General features: G+C 41.1%; 1 protein-coding gene and 1 long non-coding RNA gene across 2 annotated transcripts; both read left to right on the top strand.

Annotated features, from left to right (window-relative positions):
* Positions 1–857: 857 nt before the first annotated feature.
* On the top strand, positions 858–16,601 carry LOC144526681 (uncharacterized; the record flags this gene model as incomplete). The annotated part of the gene is made up of 20 exons (XM_078264294.1): positions 858–1,404; positions 1,761–2,273; positions 2,629–3,141; positions 3,497–4,009; positions 4,408–4,457; positions 5,576–5,817; positions 6,506–6,685; positions 7,420–7,496; positions 7,979–8,488; positions 8,844–9,356; positions 9,754–9,803; positions 10,091–10,292; positions 10,648–11,160; positions 11,558–12,098; positions 12,454–12,564; positions 12,787–12,966; positions 13,389–13,903; positions 14,228–14,248; positions 14,727–14,855; positions 16,087–16,601. Coding segments are annotated over 20 exons (6,435 nt in total), but the record flags the coding sequence as incomplete, so codon positions are not given.
* A 189-nt stretch (positions 16,602–16,790) lies between these two features.
* LOC144526529 (uncharacterized) lies at positions 16,791–19,008 on the top strand. Its single transcript, XR_013502762.1, has 3 exons — positions 16,791–16,858; positions 16,983–17,071; positions 17,181–19,008. It is a non-coding gene; the product is annotated as an uncharacterized LOC144526529 (long non-coding RNA).
* The last annotated feature ends 442 nt before the right edge of the window (positions 19,009–19,450 follow it).

The following is a 19,450-nucleotide window of genomic DNA, read 5'->3' as shown; positions in this document are numbered from 1 at the left end:
CTAGCTAAACCGGCAACTCCAACAGGTAAAACCCACAAAACCACCTCATACACTGTACTTCCTGCTCCCATTCCTCGTGCAACAGATTCTTCCTCCATCTCAACCCCACAATGATCAACAACATCCCCAACTTTACCATTCTCCCCAGCTTCTTCCTGATTATAGCTTTTACCACTGTCTCCCCAGCAGATAACAGCACAACATCATCAATAATCAATCAATATATTTCTCCAGGACCCAGCACAACAAACAGCAGTACCTCCTCTACACTTGTTAATACCAGCACAACTTCAGGACCCGAAGCTTCTGACACAACACCACCAAGCACAAGTACATCTGCACCCACAGATACCCCCCCATCTCCGTCATCTGCAGTGTCTTCAACATTACCCAGTACAAGCAGCACTACTACATCATCATCAGATGTGAGCACAAACTCAGCCTCCATGATGTCTGCTGCTACAGCAACCAGCCAAGACAGCAACAGCACAACATATACGCAATTAGATGGCCTCACAACTACAGCATCCTCAGTCTCTGCGGCTACAGGTTGGTCATTATGATTCCTGCTAAAGCCAGCATACATGTATTGGCAATCTATTGTCAAATCAGAACAGCATCAGGTTCAGTTAGAGATTCACCTCCTTTGGCATGGTTAATAATAGTTCCCTTGTCCTCATAGCAGGGACAACACTGACATTATTTGTTATGAATCTATTTTGATGCGTTTTCCTGTAAATTTTGTAATTTTAAATATGTTTAAAAATGTCAAAATAAATATAGATATCGCACTATTCATAATCAATATCGCAATATCACATTTTGTTAATATCGTACAACCCTAATCTACACTGGCAAATGACATCACAACTTCTTCATCCACTGTCTCGTCAGCACCCAATACAACATCTACACTGATGGAAGAGAGTACAACGTCAGCATCTACAGTCCCTGCTACTACAGCAACCAGCCAAACAAGCAGCAGCTCACCTACACCAGCAGATAACAGCACAACTTTACCAGTCTCCCCAGCAGATAACAGCACAACATCTACAGACTCCATTTCTCCAAATCCCAGCACAACAAACAGCAGTACTACATCTGTACTTGTAAATATCAGTATAACTTCAGCACCCACAGCTTCTGACACAACACCACCAAGCACAACAAGTACAAGCAGTACATCTACACCCACAGATATCCCCTCATATCCGTCATCTGCAGTGTCTTCAACAACAGAACACAGCACAATAAGCAGCACTACTGCATCATCATCAGATGTGAGCACAAACTCAGTCTCCATGATGTCTGCTGCTACAGCAACCAGCCAAGACAGCAACAGCACTACATATACGCAATTAGATGGCCTCACAACTACAGCATCCTCAGTCTCTGCGGCTACAGGTTGGTCATTATGATTCCTGCTAAAGCCAGCATACATGTATATGGCAATCTATTGTCAAATCTGAATTTTCCTGTTTGCATCAGGTACAGTTAGCGATTCACCTCCTTTGGCATGGTTAATAATAGTTCCCTTGTCCTCATAGCAGGGACAACACTGACATTATTTGTTATGAATCTATTTTGATGCATTTTTCCTGTAAATTTTGTAATTTTAAATATGTTTAAAAATGTCAAAATAAATATAGACATCGCACTATTCATAATCAATATCGCAATATCACATTTTGTTAATATCGTGCAACCCTAATCTACACTGGCAAATGACGTCACAACTTCTTCATCCACTGTCTCGTCAGCACCCAATACAACATCTACACTGATGGAAGAGAGTACAACGTCAGCATCTACAGTCCCTGCTACTACAGCAACCAGCCAAACAAGCAGCAGCTCACCTACACCAGCAGATAACAGCACAACTTTACCAGTCTCCCCAGCAGATAACAGCACAACATCATCTACAGACTCCATTTCTCCAAATCCCAGCACAACAAACAGCAGTACTACATCTGTACTTGTAAATATCAGCATAACTTCAGCACCCACAGCTTCTGACACAACACCACCAAGCACAACAAGTACAAGCAGTACATCTACACCCACAGATATCCCCTCATATCCGTCATCTGCAGTGTCTTCAACAACAGAACACAGCACAATAAGCAGCACTACTGCATCATCATCAGATGTGAGCACAAACTCAGCCTCCATGATGTCTGCTGCTACAGCAACCAGCCAAGACAGCAACAGCACTACATATACGCAATTAGATGGCCTCACAACTACAGCATCCTCAGTCTCTGCGGCTACAGGTTGGTCATTATGATTCCTGCTAAAGCCAGCATACATGTATATGGCAATCTATTGTCAAATCTGAATTTTCCTGTTTGCATCAGGTACAGTTAGCGATTCACCTCCTTTGGCATGGTTAATAATAGTTCCCTTGTCCTCATAGCAGGGACAACACTGACATTATTTGTTATGAATCTATTTTGATGCGTTTTCCTGTAAATTTTGTAATTTTAAATATGTTTAAAAATGTCAAAATAAATATAGACATCGCACTATTCATAATCAATATCGCAATATCACATTTTGTTAATATCGTGCAACCCTAATCTACACTGGCAAATGACGTCACAACTTCTTCATCCACTGTCTCGTCAGCACCCAATACAACATCTACACTGATGGAAGAGAGTACAACGTCAGCATCTACAGTCCCTGCTACTACAGCAACCAGCCAAACAAGCAGCAGCTCACCTACACCAGCAGATAACAGCACAACTTTACCAGTCTCCCCAGCAGATAACAGCACAACATCATCTACAGACTCCATTTCTCCAAATCCCAGCACAACAAACAGCAGTACTACATCTGTACTTGTAAATATCAGCATAACTTCAGCACCCACAGCTTCTGACACAACACCACCAAGCACAACAAGTACAAGCAGTACATCTACACCCACAGATATCCCCTCATATCTGTCATCTGCAGTGTCTTCAACAACAGAACACAGCACAATAAGCAGCACTACTGCATCATCATCAGATGTGAGCACAAACTCAGCCTCCATGATGTCTGCTGCTACAGCAACCAGCCAAGACAGCAACAGCACTACATATACGCAATTAGATGGCCTCACAACTACAGCATCCTCAGTCTCTGCGGCTACAGGTTGGTCATTATGATTCCTGCTAAAGCCAGCATACATGTATATGGCAATCTATTGTCAAATCTGAATTTTCCTGTTTGCATCAGGTACAGTTAGAGATTCACCTCCTTTGGCATGGTTAATAATAGTTCCCTTGTCCTCATAGCAGGGACAACACTGACATTATTTGTTATGAATCTATTTTGATGCGTTTTCCTGTAAATTTTGTAATTTTAAATATGTTTAAAAATGTCAAAATAAATATAGACATCGCACTATTCATAATCAATATCGCAATATCACATTTTGTTAATATCGTGCAACCCTAATCTACACTGGCAAATGACGTCACAACTTCTTCATCCACTGTCTCGTCAGCACCCAATACAACATCTACACTGATGGAAGAGAGTACAACGTCAGCATCTACAGTCCCTGCTACTACAGCAACCAGCCAAACAAGCAGCAGCTCACCTACACCAGCAGATAACAGCACAACTTTACCAGTCTCCCCAGCAGATAACAGCACAACATCATCTACAGACTCCATTTCTCCAAATCCCAGCACAACAAACAGCAGTACTACATCTGTACTTGTAAATATCAGCATAACTTCAGCACCCACAGCTTCTGACACAACACCACCAAGCACAACAAGTACAAGCAGTACATCTACACCCACAGATATCCCCTCATATCCGTCATCTGCAGTGTCTTCAACAACAGAACACAGCACAATAAGCAGCACTACTGCATCATCATCAGATGTGAGCACAAACTCAGTCTCCATGATGTCTGCTGCTACAGCAACCAGCCAAGACAGCAGCAGTACTACATCTACGCAATTAGATGGACTCACAACTTCAACATCCTCAGTCTCCGCAGCTCCAGGTTGGTCATTATGATTTCTGCTCAAGCCATTTCCAAAATTCATATTTAAAGAAATATATTAATTCTGTATGTCACTGCTGAAAATGTATTGGCAATCTTTTGTCAAATCTGATTTATTTATTTTTTTTGCATCAGGGTCAGTTAGAGATTCACCTCCGTTGGCATGCTTACTAATAGTGTCCTTGTCCTCATAGCAGAGACAACACTGACAGACTCCAGTACAACTCTGGATACCACTAGTGTCACATATTTACCAGCAGGTGTCAGCAAATCACGATTTTTCAACAAAAACACAGATTCCACCATCACATCTCAAGCAATTGCTTAACTTAAACATTTGGTTTTCCTGCATTCAAATGAAATGAAATGAAATGTCATTGTCTTTTTTTATTTTCTAGCTCAACCGGCAACTCCAACAGGTAAAACCCACAACACCACCTCATACACTGTACTTCCTGCTCCCATTCCTCGTGCAACAGATTCTTCCTCCATCTCAACCCCACAATGATCAGCAACATCCCCAACTTTACCATTCTCCCCAGCTTCTTCTTGATTATAGCTTTTACCACTGTCTCCCCAGCAGATAACAGCACAACATCATCAACAGACTATATTTCTCCAGGACCCAGCACAACAAACAGCAGTACCTCCTCTACACTTGTTAATACCAGCACAACTTCAGCACCCGAAGCTTCTGACACAACACCACCAAGCACAAGTACATCTGCACCCACAGATACTCCCCCCATCTCCGTCATCTGCAGTGTCTTCAACATTACCCAGTACAAGCAGCACTACTGCATCATCATCAGATGTGAGCACAAACTCAGCCTCCATGATGTCTGCTGCTACAGCAACCAGCCAAGACAGCAACAGCACTACATATACGCAATTAGATGGCCTCACAACTACAGCATCCTCAGTCTCTGCGGCTACAGGTTGGTCATTATGATTCCTGCTAAAGCCAGCATACATGTATATGGCAATCTATTGTCAAATCTGAATTTTTCCTGTTTGCATCAGGTACAGTTAGCGATTCACCTCCTTTGGCATGGTTAATAATAGTTCCCTTGTCCTCATAGCAGGGACAACACTGACATTATTTGTTATGAATCTATTTTGATGCGTTTTCCTGTAAATTTTGTAATTTTAAATATGTTTAAAAAATGTCAAAATAAATATAGACATCGCACTATTCATAATCAATATCGCAATATCACATTTTGTTAATATCGTGCAACCCTAATCTACACTGGCAAATGACGTCACAACTTCTTCATCCACTGTCTCGTCAGCACCCAATACAACATCTACACTGATGGAAGAGAGTACAACGTCAGCATCTACAGTCCCTGCTACTACAGCAACCAGCCAAACAAGCAGCAGCTCACCTACACCAGCAGATAACAGCACAACTTTACCAGTCTCCCCAGCAGATAACAGCACAACATCATCTACAGACTCCATTTCTCCAAATCCCAGCACAACAAACAGCAGTACTACATCTGTACTTGTAAATATCAGCATAACTTCAGCACCCACAGCTTCTGACACAACACCACCAAGCACAACAAGTACAAGCAGTACATCTACACCCACAGATATCCCCTCATATCTGTCATCTGCAGTGTCTTCAACAACAGAACACAGCACAATAAGCAGCACTACTGCATCATCATCAGATGTGAGCACAAACTCAGCCTCCATGATGTCTGCTGCTACAGCAACCAGCCAAGACAGCAACAGCACTACATATACGCAATTAGATGGCCTCACAACTACAGCATCCTCAGTCTCTGCGGCTACAGGTTGGTCATTATGATTCCTGCTAAAGCCAGCATACATGTATATGGCAATCTATTGTCAAATCTGAATTTTCCTGTTTGCATCAGGTACAGTTAGAGATTCACCTCCTTTGGCATGGTTAATAATAGTTCCCTTGTCCTCATAGCAGGGACAACACTGACATTATTTGTTATGAATCTATTTTGATGCGTTTTCCTGTAAATTTTGTAATTTTAAATATGTTTAAAAATGTCAAAATAAATATAGACATCGCACTATTCATAATCAATATCGCAATATCACATTTTGTTAATATCGTGCAACCCTAATCTACACTGGCAAATGACGTCACAACTTCTTCATCCACTGTCTCGTCAGCACCCAATACAACATCTACACTGATGGAAGAGAGTACAACGTCAGCATCTACAGTCCCTGCTACTACAGCAACCAGCCAAACAAGCAGCAGCTCACCTACACCAGCAGATAACAGCACAACTTTACCAGTCTCCCCAGCAGATAACAGCACAACATCATCTACAGACTCCATTTCTCCAAATCCCAGCACAACAAACAGCAGTACTACATCTGTACTTGTAAATATCAGCATAACTTCAGCACCCACAGCTTCTGACACAACACCACCAAGCACAACAAGTACAAGCAGTACATCTACACCCACAGATATCCCCTCATATCCGTCATCTGCAGTGTCTTCAACAACAGAACACAGCACAATAAGCAGCACTACTGCATCATCATCAGATGTGAGCACAAACTCAGTCTCCATGATGTCTGCTGCTACAGCAACCAGCCAAGACAGCAGCAGTACTACATCTACGCAATTAGATGGACTCACAACTTCAACATCCTCAGTCTCCGCAGCTCCAGGTTGGTCATTATGATTTCTGCTCAAGCCATTTCCAAAATTCATATTTAAAGAAATATATTAATTCTGTATGTCACTGCTGAAAATGTATTGGCAATCTTTTGTCAAATCTGATTTATTTATTTTTTTGCATCAGGGTCAGTTAGAGATTCACCTCCGTTGGCATGCTTACTAATAGTGTCCTTGTCCTCATAGCAGAGACAACACTGACAGACTCCAGTACAACTCTGGATACCACTAGTGTCACATATTTACCAGCAGGTGTCAGCAAATCACGATTTTTCAACAAAAACACAGATTCCACCATCACATCTCAAGCAATTGCTTAACTTAAACATTTGGTTTTCCTGCATTCAAATGAAATGAAATGAAATGTCATTGTCTTTTTTTATTTTCTAGCTCAACCGGCAACTCCAACAGGTAAAACCCACAACACCACCTCATACACTGTACTTCCTGCTCCCATTCCTCGTGCAACAGATTCTTCCTCCATCTCAACCCCACAATGATCAGCAACATCCCCAACTTTACCATTCTCCCCAGCTTCTTCTTGATTATAGCTTTTACCACTGTCTCCCCAGCAGATAACAGCACAACATCATCAACAGACTATATTTCTCCAGGACCCAGCACAACAAACAGCAGTACCTCCTCTACACTTGTTAATACCAGCACAACTTCAGCACCCGAGCTTCTGACACAACACCACCAAGCACAAGTACATCTGCACCCACAGATACCCCCCCATCTCCGTCATCTGCAGTGTCTTCAACATTACCCAGTACAAGCAGCACTACTGCATCATCATCAGATGTGAGCACAAACTCAGCCTCCATGATGTCTGCTGCTACAGCAACCAGCCAAGACAGCAACAGCACTACATATACGCAATTAGATGGCCTCACAACTACAGCATCCTCAGTCTCTGCGGCTACAGGTTGGTCATTATGATTCCTGCTAAAGCCAGCATACATGTATATGGCAATCTATTGTCAAATCTGAATTTTCCTGTTTGCATCAGGTACAGTTAGCGATTCACCTCCTTTGGCATGGTTAATAATAGTTCCCTTGTCCTCATAGCAGGGACAACACTGACATTATTTGTTATGAATCTATTTTGATGCGTTTTCCTGTAAATTTTGTAATTTTAAATATGTTTAAAAAATGTCAAAAATAAATATAGACATCGCACTATTCATAATCAATATCGCAATATCACATTTTGTTAATATCGTTGCAACCCTAATCTACACTGGCAAATGACGTCACAACTTCTTCATCCACTGTCTCGTCAGCACCCAATACAACATCTACACTGATGGAAGAGAGTACAACGTCAGCATCTACAGTCCCTGCTACTACAGCAACCAGCCAAACAAGCAGCAGCTCACCTACACCAGCAGATAACAGCACAACTTTACCAGTCTCCCCAGCAGATAACAGCACAACATCTACAGACTCCATTTCTCCAAATCCCAGCACAACAAACAGCAGTACTACATCTGTACTTGTAAATATCAGCATAACTTCAGCACCCACAGCTTCTGACACAACACCACCAAGCACAACAAGTACAAGCAGTACATCTACACCCACAGATATCCCCTCATATCTGTCATCTGCAGTGTCTTCAACAACAGAACACAGCACAATAAGCAGCACTACTGCATCATCATCAGATGTGAGCACAAACTCAGCCTCCATGATGTCTGCTGCTACAGCAACCAGCCAAGACAGCAACAGCACTACATATACGCAATTAGATGGCCTCACAACTACAGCATCCTCAGTCTCTGCGGCTACAGGTTGGTCATTATGATTCCTGCTAAAGCCAGCATACATGTATATGGCAATCTATTGTCAAATCTGAATTTTCCTGTTTGCATCAGGTACAGTTAGAGATTCACCTCCTTTGGCATGGTTAATAATAGTTCCCTTGTCCTCATAGCAGGGACAACACTGACATTATTTGTTATGAATCTATTTTGATGCGTTTTCCTGTAAATTTTGTAATTTTAAATATGTTTAAAAATGTCAAAATAAATATAGACATCGCACTATTCATAATCAATATCGCAATATCACATTTTGTTAATATCGTGCAACCCTAATCTACACTGGCAAATGACGTCACAACTTCTTCATCCACTGTCTCGTCAGCACCCAATACAACATCTACACTGATGGAAGAGAGTACAACGTCAGCATCTACAGTCCCTGCTACTACAGCAACCAGCCAAACAAGCAGCAGCTCACCTACACCAGCAGATAACAGCACAACTTTACCAGTCTCCCCAGCAGATAACAGCACAACATCATCTACAGACTCCATTTCTCCAAATCCCAGCACAACAAACAGCAGTACTACATCTGTACTTGTAAATATCAGCATAACTTCAGCACCCACAGCTTCTGACACAACACCACCAAGCACAACAAGTACAAGCAGTACATCTACACCCACAGATATCCCCTCATATCCGTCATCTGCAGTGTCTTCAACAACAGAACACAGCACAATAAGCAGCACTACTGCATCATCATCAGATGTGAGCACAAACTCAGTCTCCATGATGTCTGCTGCTACAGCAACCAGCCAAGACAGCAGCAGTACTACATCTACGCAATTAGATGGACTCACAACTTCAACATCCTCAGTCTCCGCAGCTCCAGGTTGGTCATTATGATTTCTGCTCAAGCCATTTCCAAAATTCATATTTAAAGAAATATATTAATTCTGTATGTCACTGCTGAAAATGTATTGGCAATCTTTTGTCAAATCTGATTTATTTATTTTTTTTGCATCAGGGTCAGTTAGAGATTCACCTCCGTTGGCATGCTTACTAATAGTGTCCTTGTCCTCATAGCAGAGACAACACTGACAGACTCCAGTACAACTCTGGATACCACTAGTGTCACATATTTACCAGCAGGTGTCAGCAAATCACGATTTTTCAACAAAAACACAGATTCCACCATCACATCTCAAGCAATTGCTTAACTTAAACATTTGGTTTTCCTGCATTCAAATGAAATGAAATGAAATGTCATTGTCTTTTTTATTTTCTAGCTCAACCGGCAACTCCAACAGGTAAAACCCACAACACCACCTCATACACTGTACTTCCTGCTCCCATTCCTCGTGCAACAGATTCTTCCTCCATCTCAACCCCACAATGATCAGCAACATCCCCAACTTTACCATTCTCCCCAGCTTCTTCTTGATTATAGCTTTTACCACTGTCTCCCCAGCAGATAACAGCACAACATCATCAACAGACTATATTTCTCCAGGACCCAGCACAACAAACAGCAGTACCTCCTCTACACTTGTTAATACCAGCACAACTTCAGCACCCAAGCTTCTGACACAACACCACCAAGCACAAGTACATCTGCACCCATAGATACCCCCCTCATCTCCGTCATCTGCAGTGTCTTCAACATTACCCAGTACAAGCAGCACTACTGCATCATCATCAGATGTGAGCACAAACTCAGCCTCCATGATGTCTGCTGCTACAGCAACCAGCCAAGACAGCAACAGCACTACATATACGCAATTAGATGGCCTCACAACTACAGCATCCTCAGTCTCTGCGGCTACAGGTTGGTCATTATGATTCCTGCTAAAGCCAGCATACATGTATATGGCAATCTATTGTCAAATCTGAATTTTCCTGTTTGCATCAGGTACAGTTAGCGATTCACCTCCTTTGGCATGGTTAATAATAGTTCCCTTGTCCTCATAGCAGGGACAACACTGACATTATTTGTTATGAATCTATTTTGATGCGTTTTCCTGTAAATTTTGTAATTTTAAATATGTTTAAAAATGTCAAAATAAATATAGACATCGCACTATTCATAATCAATATCGCAATATCACATTTTGTTAATATCGTGCAACCCTAATCTACACTGGCAAATGACGTCACAACTTCTTCATCCACTGTCTCGTCAGCACCCAATACAACATCTACACTGATGGAAGAGAGTACAACGTCAGCATCTACAGTCCCTGCTACTACAGCAACCAGCCAAACAAGCAGCAGCTCACCTACACCAGCAGATAACAGCACAACTTTACCAGTCTCCCCAGCAGATAACAGCACAACATCATCTACAGACTCCATTTCTCCAAATCCCAGCACAACAAACAGCAGTACTACATCTGTACTTGTAAATATCAGCATAACTTCAGCACCCACAGCTTCTGACACAACACCACCAAGCACAACAAGTACAAGCAGTACATCTACACCCACAGATATCCCCTCATATCCGTCATCTGCAGTGTCTTCAACAACAGAACACAGCACAATAAGCAGCACTACTGCATCATCATCAGATGTGAGCACAAACTCAGTCTCCATGATGTCTGCTGCTACAGCAACCAGCCAAGACAGCAGCAGTACTACATCTACGCAATTAGATGGACTCACAACTTCAACATCCTCAGTCTCCGCAGCTCCAGGTTGGTCATTATGATTTCTGCTCAATCCATTTCCAAAATTCATATTTAAAGAAATATATTAATTCTGTATGTCACTGCTGAAAATGTATTGGCAATCTTTTGTCAAATCTGATTTATTTATTTTTTTTGCATCAGGGTCAGTTAGAGATTCACCTCCGTTGGCATGCTTACTAATAGTGTCCTTGTCCTCATAGCAGAGACAACACTGACAGACTCCAGTACAACTCTGGATACCACTAGTGTCACATATTTACCAGCAGGTGTCAGCAAATCACGATTTTTCAACAAAAACACAGATTCCACCATCACATCTCAAGCAATTGCTTAACTTAAACATTTGGTTTTCCTGCATTCAAATGAAATGAAATGAAATGTCATTGTCTTTTTTATTTTCTAGCTCAACCGGCAACTCCAACAGGTAAAACCCACAACACCACCTCATACACTGTACTTCCTGCTCCCATTCCTCGTGCAACAGATTCTTCCTCCATCTCAACCCCCACAATGATCAGCAACATCCCCAACTTTACCATTCTCCCCAGCTTCTTCTTGATTATAGCTTTTACCACTGTCTCCCCAGCAGATAACAGCACAACATCATCAACAGACTATATTTCTCCAGGACCCAGCACAACAAACAGCAGTACCTCCTCTACACTTGTTAATACCAGCACAACTTCAGCACCCAAAGCTTCTGACACAACACCACCAAGCACAAGTACATCTGCACCCACAGATACCCCCCTCATCTCCGTCATCTGCAGTGTCTTCAACATTACCCAGTACAAGCAGCACTACTGCATCATCATCAGATGTGAGCACAAACTCAGCCTCCATGATGTCTGCTGCTACAGCAACCAGCCAAGACAGCAACAGCACTACATATACGCAATTAGATGGCCTCACAACTACAGCATCCTCAGTCTCTGCGGCTACAGGTTGGTCATTATGATTCCTGCTAAAGCCAGCATACATGTATATGGCAATCTATTGTCAAATCTGAATTTTCCTGTTTGCATCAGGTACAGTTAGCGATTCACCTCCTTTGGCATGGTTAATAATAGTTCCCTTGTCCTCATAGCAGGGACAACACTGACATTATTTGTTATGAATCTATTTTGATGCGTTTTCCTGTAAATTTTGTAATTTTAAATATGTTTAAAAATGTCAAAATAAATATAGACATCGCACTATTCATAATCAATATCGCAATATCACATTTTGTTAATATCGTGCAACCCTAATCTACACTGGCAAATGACGTCACAACTTCTTCATCCACTGTCTCGTCAGCACCCAATACAACATCTACACTGATGGAAGAGAGTACAACGTCAGCATCTACAGTCCCTGCTACTACAGCAACCAGCCAAACAAGCAGCAGCTCACCTACACCAGCAGATAACAGCACAACTTTACCAGTCTCCCCAGCAGATAACAGCACAACATCATCTACAGACTCCATTTCTCCAAATCCCAGCACAACAAACAGCAGTACTACATCTGTACTTGTAAATATCAGCATAACTTCAGCACCCACAGCTTCTGACACAACACCACCAAGCACAACAAGTACAAGCAGTACATCTACACCCACAGATATCCCCTCATATCCGTCATCTGCAGTGTCTTCAACAACAGAACACAGCACAATAAGCAGCACTACTGCATCATCATCAGATGTGAGCACAAACTCAGTCTCCATGATGTCTGCTGCTACAGCAACCAGCCAAGACAGCAGCAGTACTACATCTACGCAATTAGATGGACTCACAACTTCAACATCCTCAGTCTCCGCAGCTCCAGGTTGGTCATTATGATTTCTGCTCAAGCCATTTCCAAAATTCATATTTAAAGAAATATATTAATTCTGTATGTCACTGCTGAAAATGTATTGGCAATCTTTTGTCAAATCTGATTTATTTATTTTTTTTGCATCAGGGTCAGTTAGAGATTCACCTCCGTTGGCATGCTTACTAATAGTGTCCTTGTCCTCATAGCAGAGACAACACTGACAGACTCCAGTACAACTCTGGATACCACTAGTGTCACATATTTACCAGCAGGTGTCAGCAAATCACGATTTTTCAACAAAAACACAGATTCCACCATCACATCTCAAGCAATTGCTTAACTTAAACATTTGGTTTTCCTGCATTCAAATGAAATGAAATGAAATGTCATTGTCTTTTTTTATTTTCTAGCTCAACCGGCAACTCCAACAGGTAAAACCCACAACACCACCTCATACACTGTACTTCCTGCTCCCATTCCTCGTGCAACAGATTCTTCCTCCATCTCAACCCCACAATGATCAGCAACATCCCCAACTTTACCATTCTCCCCAGCTTCTTCTTGATTATAGCTTTTACCACTGTCTCCCCAGCAGATAACAGCACAACATCATCAACAGACTATATTTCTCCAGGACCCAGCACAACAAACAGCAGTACCTCCTCTACACTTGTTAATACCAGCACAACTTCAGCACCCGAAGCTTCTGACACAACACCACCAAGCACAAGTACATCTGCACCCACAGATACCCCCCCATCTCCGTCATCTGCAGTGTCTTCAACATTACCCAGTACAAGCAGCACTACTGCATCATCATCAGATGTGAGCACAAACTCAGCCTCCATGATGTCTGCTGCTACAGCAACCAGCCAAGACAGCAACAGCACTACATATACGCAATTAGATGGCCTCACAACTACAGCATCCTCAGTCTCTGCGGCTACAGGTTGGTCATTATGATTCCTGCTAAAGCCAGCATACATGTATTGGCAATCTATTGTCAAATCAGAACAGCATCAGGTTCAGTTAGAGAGTCACCTCCTTTGGCATGGTTAATAATAGTTCCCTTGTCCTCATAGCAGGGACAACACTGACAGACACCAGTACAACTCTGGATACTAGTGTCCAGTGTACCAGCAGGTGGCAGCAAATCCCGATTTTTCAACAACACAGATTCCACCATCACATCTCAAGCAATTGCTTAATTTAAACGTTTGTTTTTCCTGCATTCAAATGAAATGAAATGTCATTGTCTTTTTTCATTTTCTAGCTCAACCAGCAGCTCCAAAAGGTAATACCCACAACACCACCTCATACACTGTACTTCCTGCTCCCATTCCTCCAGTGCAACATATTCTGCCTCCATCTCAACCCCACAATGATCAGCAACATCCCTTTCATGTTTCTCAGCTGCATCCATCCAAGATGCATAAAACATGTTCACCCCCTTTCATTCTGACTTGGAGTGATCCTTTCCAACCTTCTCCTAAGCTCAATGGCAATTTTGTTTGCGACAATTTTTTTAAATTATTCTTTTCCCTACAATCAATATTTTTTATTAATTTGTTTTTTAACCAATGTTCTTCTGTTAATACGATGCTGCTGACAGTGACTATGTCATAACTGTTTCCAGCTAAACAGACTGACTGACATGTGATGCGTTTTTAGAAATGTCTCATGATCTCGTGATCTTGAAATAATGCATTACATTACAGTAACAAATGAGTACAGTGGTGATCTTGTATACAGCTGTTCTGTGTGTGCTTCAGGCTGTGCAGGTCCACCCCTGCTGTGTTGTCCTGGTCGAAACGACTCCTGCTTCAGGCAATGTTTCTGTGATAATGCCTGCTTGCAATTTGGCGACTGCTGTCCTGACTACAAGTCCACCTGCACGCAACGTGAGTGAGGGTAAACACAAAAAGTTGGCATTTACACTAGGGATGCACCGATCTGACTTTTTCAGTCCGATACCGATGCCTGGGCTTTGTGTATCTGTCGATACCCAATACCGATCCCATACCGTTGTTGAATTAATAATACACTGTATACCTTTTACCTTCTACCTTCCTTCCACCATGTGGAAGAGGCTAAAGGCACCACACTTTCCTAACTAAACATTACTTTCCTAACTAAGACAAAATAACATAGATGTAATGTATTGAATTCTTATTTATTTGTACACTCGACTCTTCCAGCATTTGACACACGTGCGACAGAGGGGAAAAAAAACTAACAAAACTGGATCGGCCTGTGGATCTGATCATTTTTCCGATCCCCGATCCAGCTATTTAGTCAATATCGGGACCGATATCCGATCTTAATATTGAATCGGTGCACCCCTAATTGTCAGTTTAGGATTTGAGATGAGGTTTAAGATTTAATAGTGCATATCTTTATTCTTGATTATAGCTTTTACCACTGTGCCACCAAGCACACCCATCACAACAAGCAGCAGTACTACATCTACATTAGGGGTGCATGATATATGTGTTATATATCGTTATCGTTATCTCGATATCACGTTGCACAATATTATATCAAAAGTGTCACGATAAGTATGCAATATTTTTTTTATTTTGTGGAGCGCTGCGTCCCGCAAAATGTGTGGCTTAGTTGTGCTCAATTTAGAGCCCGCCTGAAACGCTATAATGATCATCATTTCATTGGCCAGTTACCGTGCCACTTGCACATGTTAGTGCACGTCAGCGCATGGGTACACTATGTGAAAAACCCTATGGAGCGTACCACGTGTGTGCATATTTCGACAGAGTGACAGTGTAAGTGAAGAAATAGATAGAGACAACACAACGGAATGAATCAGAGAAGCGAAAGAAAAGTTGTGTCTTTATTATGTATTTTATACTGTACAACCAGTAAAACATGTCCTGTTCTGTAGACATGGTCCTTATGTATTCATGTTGTACCAGTCCAATATGACAGTCAGTTGAAATAAACCTTGTGTTGTAAACTAACTTTTGTCATTTTACATGTGTTTAAAAAATATCAAAATTAATATCAATATCGCAATATTCATAATCAATATCACAAAATCACATTTTGTTAATATCGTGCAACCCTAATCTACACTGGCAAATGACGTCACAACTTCTTCATCCACTGTCTCGTCAGCACCCAATACAACATCTACACTGATGGAAGCGAGTACAACGTCAGCATCTACAGTCCCTGCTACTACAGCAACCAGCCAAACAAGCAGCAGCTCACCTACACCAGCAGATAACAACAGAACTTTACCAGTCTCACCAGCAGACAACATCACAACATCATCTACAGACTCTATTTCTCCAAATCCCAGCACAACAAACAGCAGTACTACATCTGTACTTGTAAATATCAGCATAACTTCAGCACCCACAGCTTCTGACACAACACCACAAAGCACAACTAGTACAAGCAGTACATCTACACCCACAGATACCCCCCCATCTCCGTCATCTGCAATGTCTTCAACAACAGAACACAGTACGACAAGCACTACTGTATCAAGCGCTGTGAGCACAGACTCGGCCTCCATAATGTCTACTGCTACGCCTACCAGCCACGACAGCAGCAGTACTACATCTACACAATTAGACGGACTCACAACATCCTCAGTCTCAGTAGCTACAGGTTGGTCATTATGATTTCTGCTCAAGCCATTTCCAAAATTCATATTTATTTATTAATTTATTAAGAAATATATTAATTCTGTATGTCACTGCAGAAAATGTATTGGCAATCTTTTGTCAAATCTGAATTTCTTTTGTTTGCATCAGGGTCAGTTAGAGATTCACCTCCTTTGGCATGCTTAATAATAGTTTCCTTGTCCTCATAGCAGGGACAACACTGACAGACACCAGGACAACTCTGGATACCACTAGTGTCACATCTTCACCAGCAGGTGGCAGCAAATCCCGATTTTCCAACAAAAACAGATTTCACCATCACATGGTCTTCTGTACTTCAGTTCTGAAGTTAAGTTTAAATTGTAAAATAAATTTTAATTTGCACCTTCATTTCTACAGATACCCATATAGTGGCCATTGACCTAAAAGCGTATGTATTATCCCAGAATGGGCAAAATGAAGATGTGATTTTTGAGGCTTTATCCAATGTAAGCACAAACAACCTTCACATATACATTGTGCAGTTACAGTTTCACAAAAAAACATTATACACAGCCCTGTCGCACAACTAATCAGTGAGGTTCTTCTCTCACACAGTTTATTTCCCAGACCCTTCTCCAGCTGAACTGTGAGGACTGCTCATCAACTATCAGACACATCAAACGCACCTGAGGAAGGGCCAATGTTTCAGCCAACAGGAGCACCAGTGTGGCTGTAGCAGTACTGTGACAGCAGGCTACACAACTCTCAGAAACAACACCATCACCTATTAAAACTAAATAAACTGGTAGAGATCAGTGCCTGTATATCAGAGATATTAGGCCTACATGATTGAACGCATGTATCAAATACATGACTTACTGGGTCTACTGTGATAGATATAGGCCCAAAGAAAACTATCCTACAATGCCTAGAGTATTACTTATTAAAGCTTATTACTCATTTTACAGCACAGTTTAAAGACAAAAAAGAATGAATACATATGAGTGTCCCTGCAGCAGGAAGCAAGGCAAAATACAGAATATAACCACCACACATCAGCATCAGAGTTGAAGATAAGTTAAATTCAACAACTACACAAGGAATTAAATACAGAAAGCTGCAGAGAGACATTTAACTAACAGGTAACAGTTAAAGATACCAGCAAGCAAAGACAGGTAACGTTAGACAGTCAGGGGAGTTATTTGACTTACTTTATTTAATGTTGAGGTCCTTCTCCCCTCTTTAATGGATGTGAAGTGGTCATTCTCCATGTTTACATATGAATGTCCCACTACACGTGTTGCTGTGATGGTCATTTAGTTTGTTTGTCGACAGAACTCCTCATTTCCTCTCTCCATTGTCGGCTAACGTTAACTGTAAAAGCATTAGCAACACTTGAAAACAAGCTAACTCTCTGTTTGTAAATGATGTTAACTTTCTTTTGTATGTTACAGGGCCAGAGTGTGACTGCTTGCTTCACAGTTCACTGTAATCTCGTTTTCAGAAAGGTGTCAATTCTTTCACAGTTGCCGCCACTGACTTAGAATTAGCTTACTTTTTTATGTATATTAACTTCACCTTTCTTTCCTTGGGTAGAGTATAGTAGCCTAGACTTTATGGGTGCATTATCATTTTTCCAGCTCCAGCCAATATAACCTAGAGGGGCGCTGTTTCATTCATTTTAGGAAATTACTTGATTCAGTGTTTCCATTACATAGAAGATGCCACTGTATTTTTTTCTTATTCTTTATTTAGAATTAATTTAAGAGTGGGTTTCATTTAGTTTTACTCAAAAACATTATGAATGTTTTAGACATAGATATTAATGAGCATACATTTATTCAAAGGTTATACTCTTTTGCTGTGCATAAATATAAGTGTATCCACTAATTAAGTGAGACATGACATGATATTATGACTCCAAATGGAATATGTGTCACTATCTAATAATATTGGTAGAAAAAAAATGATGATTATTCAAATATTTCTGGCATTTGGTCATAATGTGTGTTTGAATGTTCGTACATTGGAGATGATTATCTACATTGAGTAATGGTAAAGCTCTGCAATGTGGCTACATTTGTGGCAATAGTAGTCGAATCATTGGACTCTCAAGTGTAGCTGCAAAAACACTTTGTACTTATCTACAGGCAGACTGTTTTGTAACTCAATATCTGACAGTGAAATAGGAAAAGAAAACATCAAAGAACTCTAACCCTAACCCTAAGAACTCCATGCTTATTTATTTTGGCAGACAATAAAACCATTGTTGTCAGGAGCGTAGGCTACTGTTGGCCACACTCTCTGCCAATCAGTCGTGGATTGGTTTACACTTCCTGCTCCTGATACAGTACGTTTGCTGCCTCTCTGTAATGATAAGTAAAACATCATTGTATTTTATTCTGAACAGTATGAAAACTAAGAGACAAAAAATAAGCAGTTGTGTAAGATAGAAAAATACAGATATACAAATATTAAAGGGCTGTTTAAAATCATTTGAATTTCAATCAATGTTTGTTCTTTGACTTATCAAAAACGAATTGCTTAGTTTTATTTTTACACTCAGTAAATATGTGTGCAGCCTTTTTATGGTCTTAGGTTTTAGTGTACCCCAGCCACTGCTTGACCTGTGTGTCTCTTCCTTGGTCCATGCTTACCAGTAGAGAGTGTGAGATCTTGCACTACACAGCAGAACGCTAAATATATTTACATAAATGATCGGTCCTGATGATGGTCTAAGCATAATGTGACCCATTTACCACATCATAAGCATTCAGTGTAGGTCAGTTTGAGGGAAATATCTGTGTTGCACAAACCTTTCTTTTTGACGACCGATTTCATTACTGCCACTGGCAAATTTTGATCAACACCAGTAGATGGCAGCA

The sequence above is a fragment of the Sander vitreus genome, chromosome 12 (assembly GCF_031162955.1).
Source record: "Sander vitreus isolate 19-12246 chromosome 12, sanVit1, whole genome shotgun sequence".
In the NCBI taxonomy this organism is placed as follows: Eukaryota; Metazoa; Chordata; class Actinopteri; order Perciformes; family Percidae; genus Sander; species Sander vitreus.
This window is presented reverse-complemented; position numbering and strand designations above follow the sequence as displayed.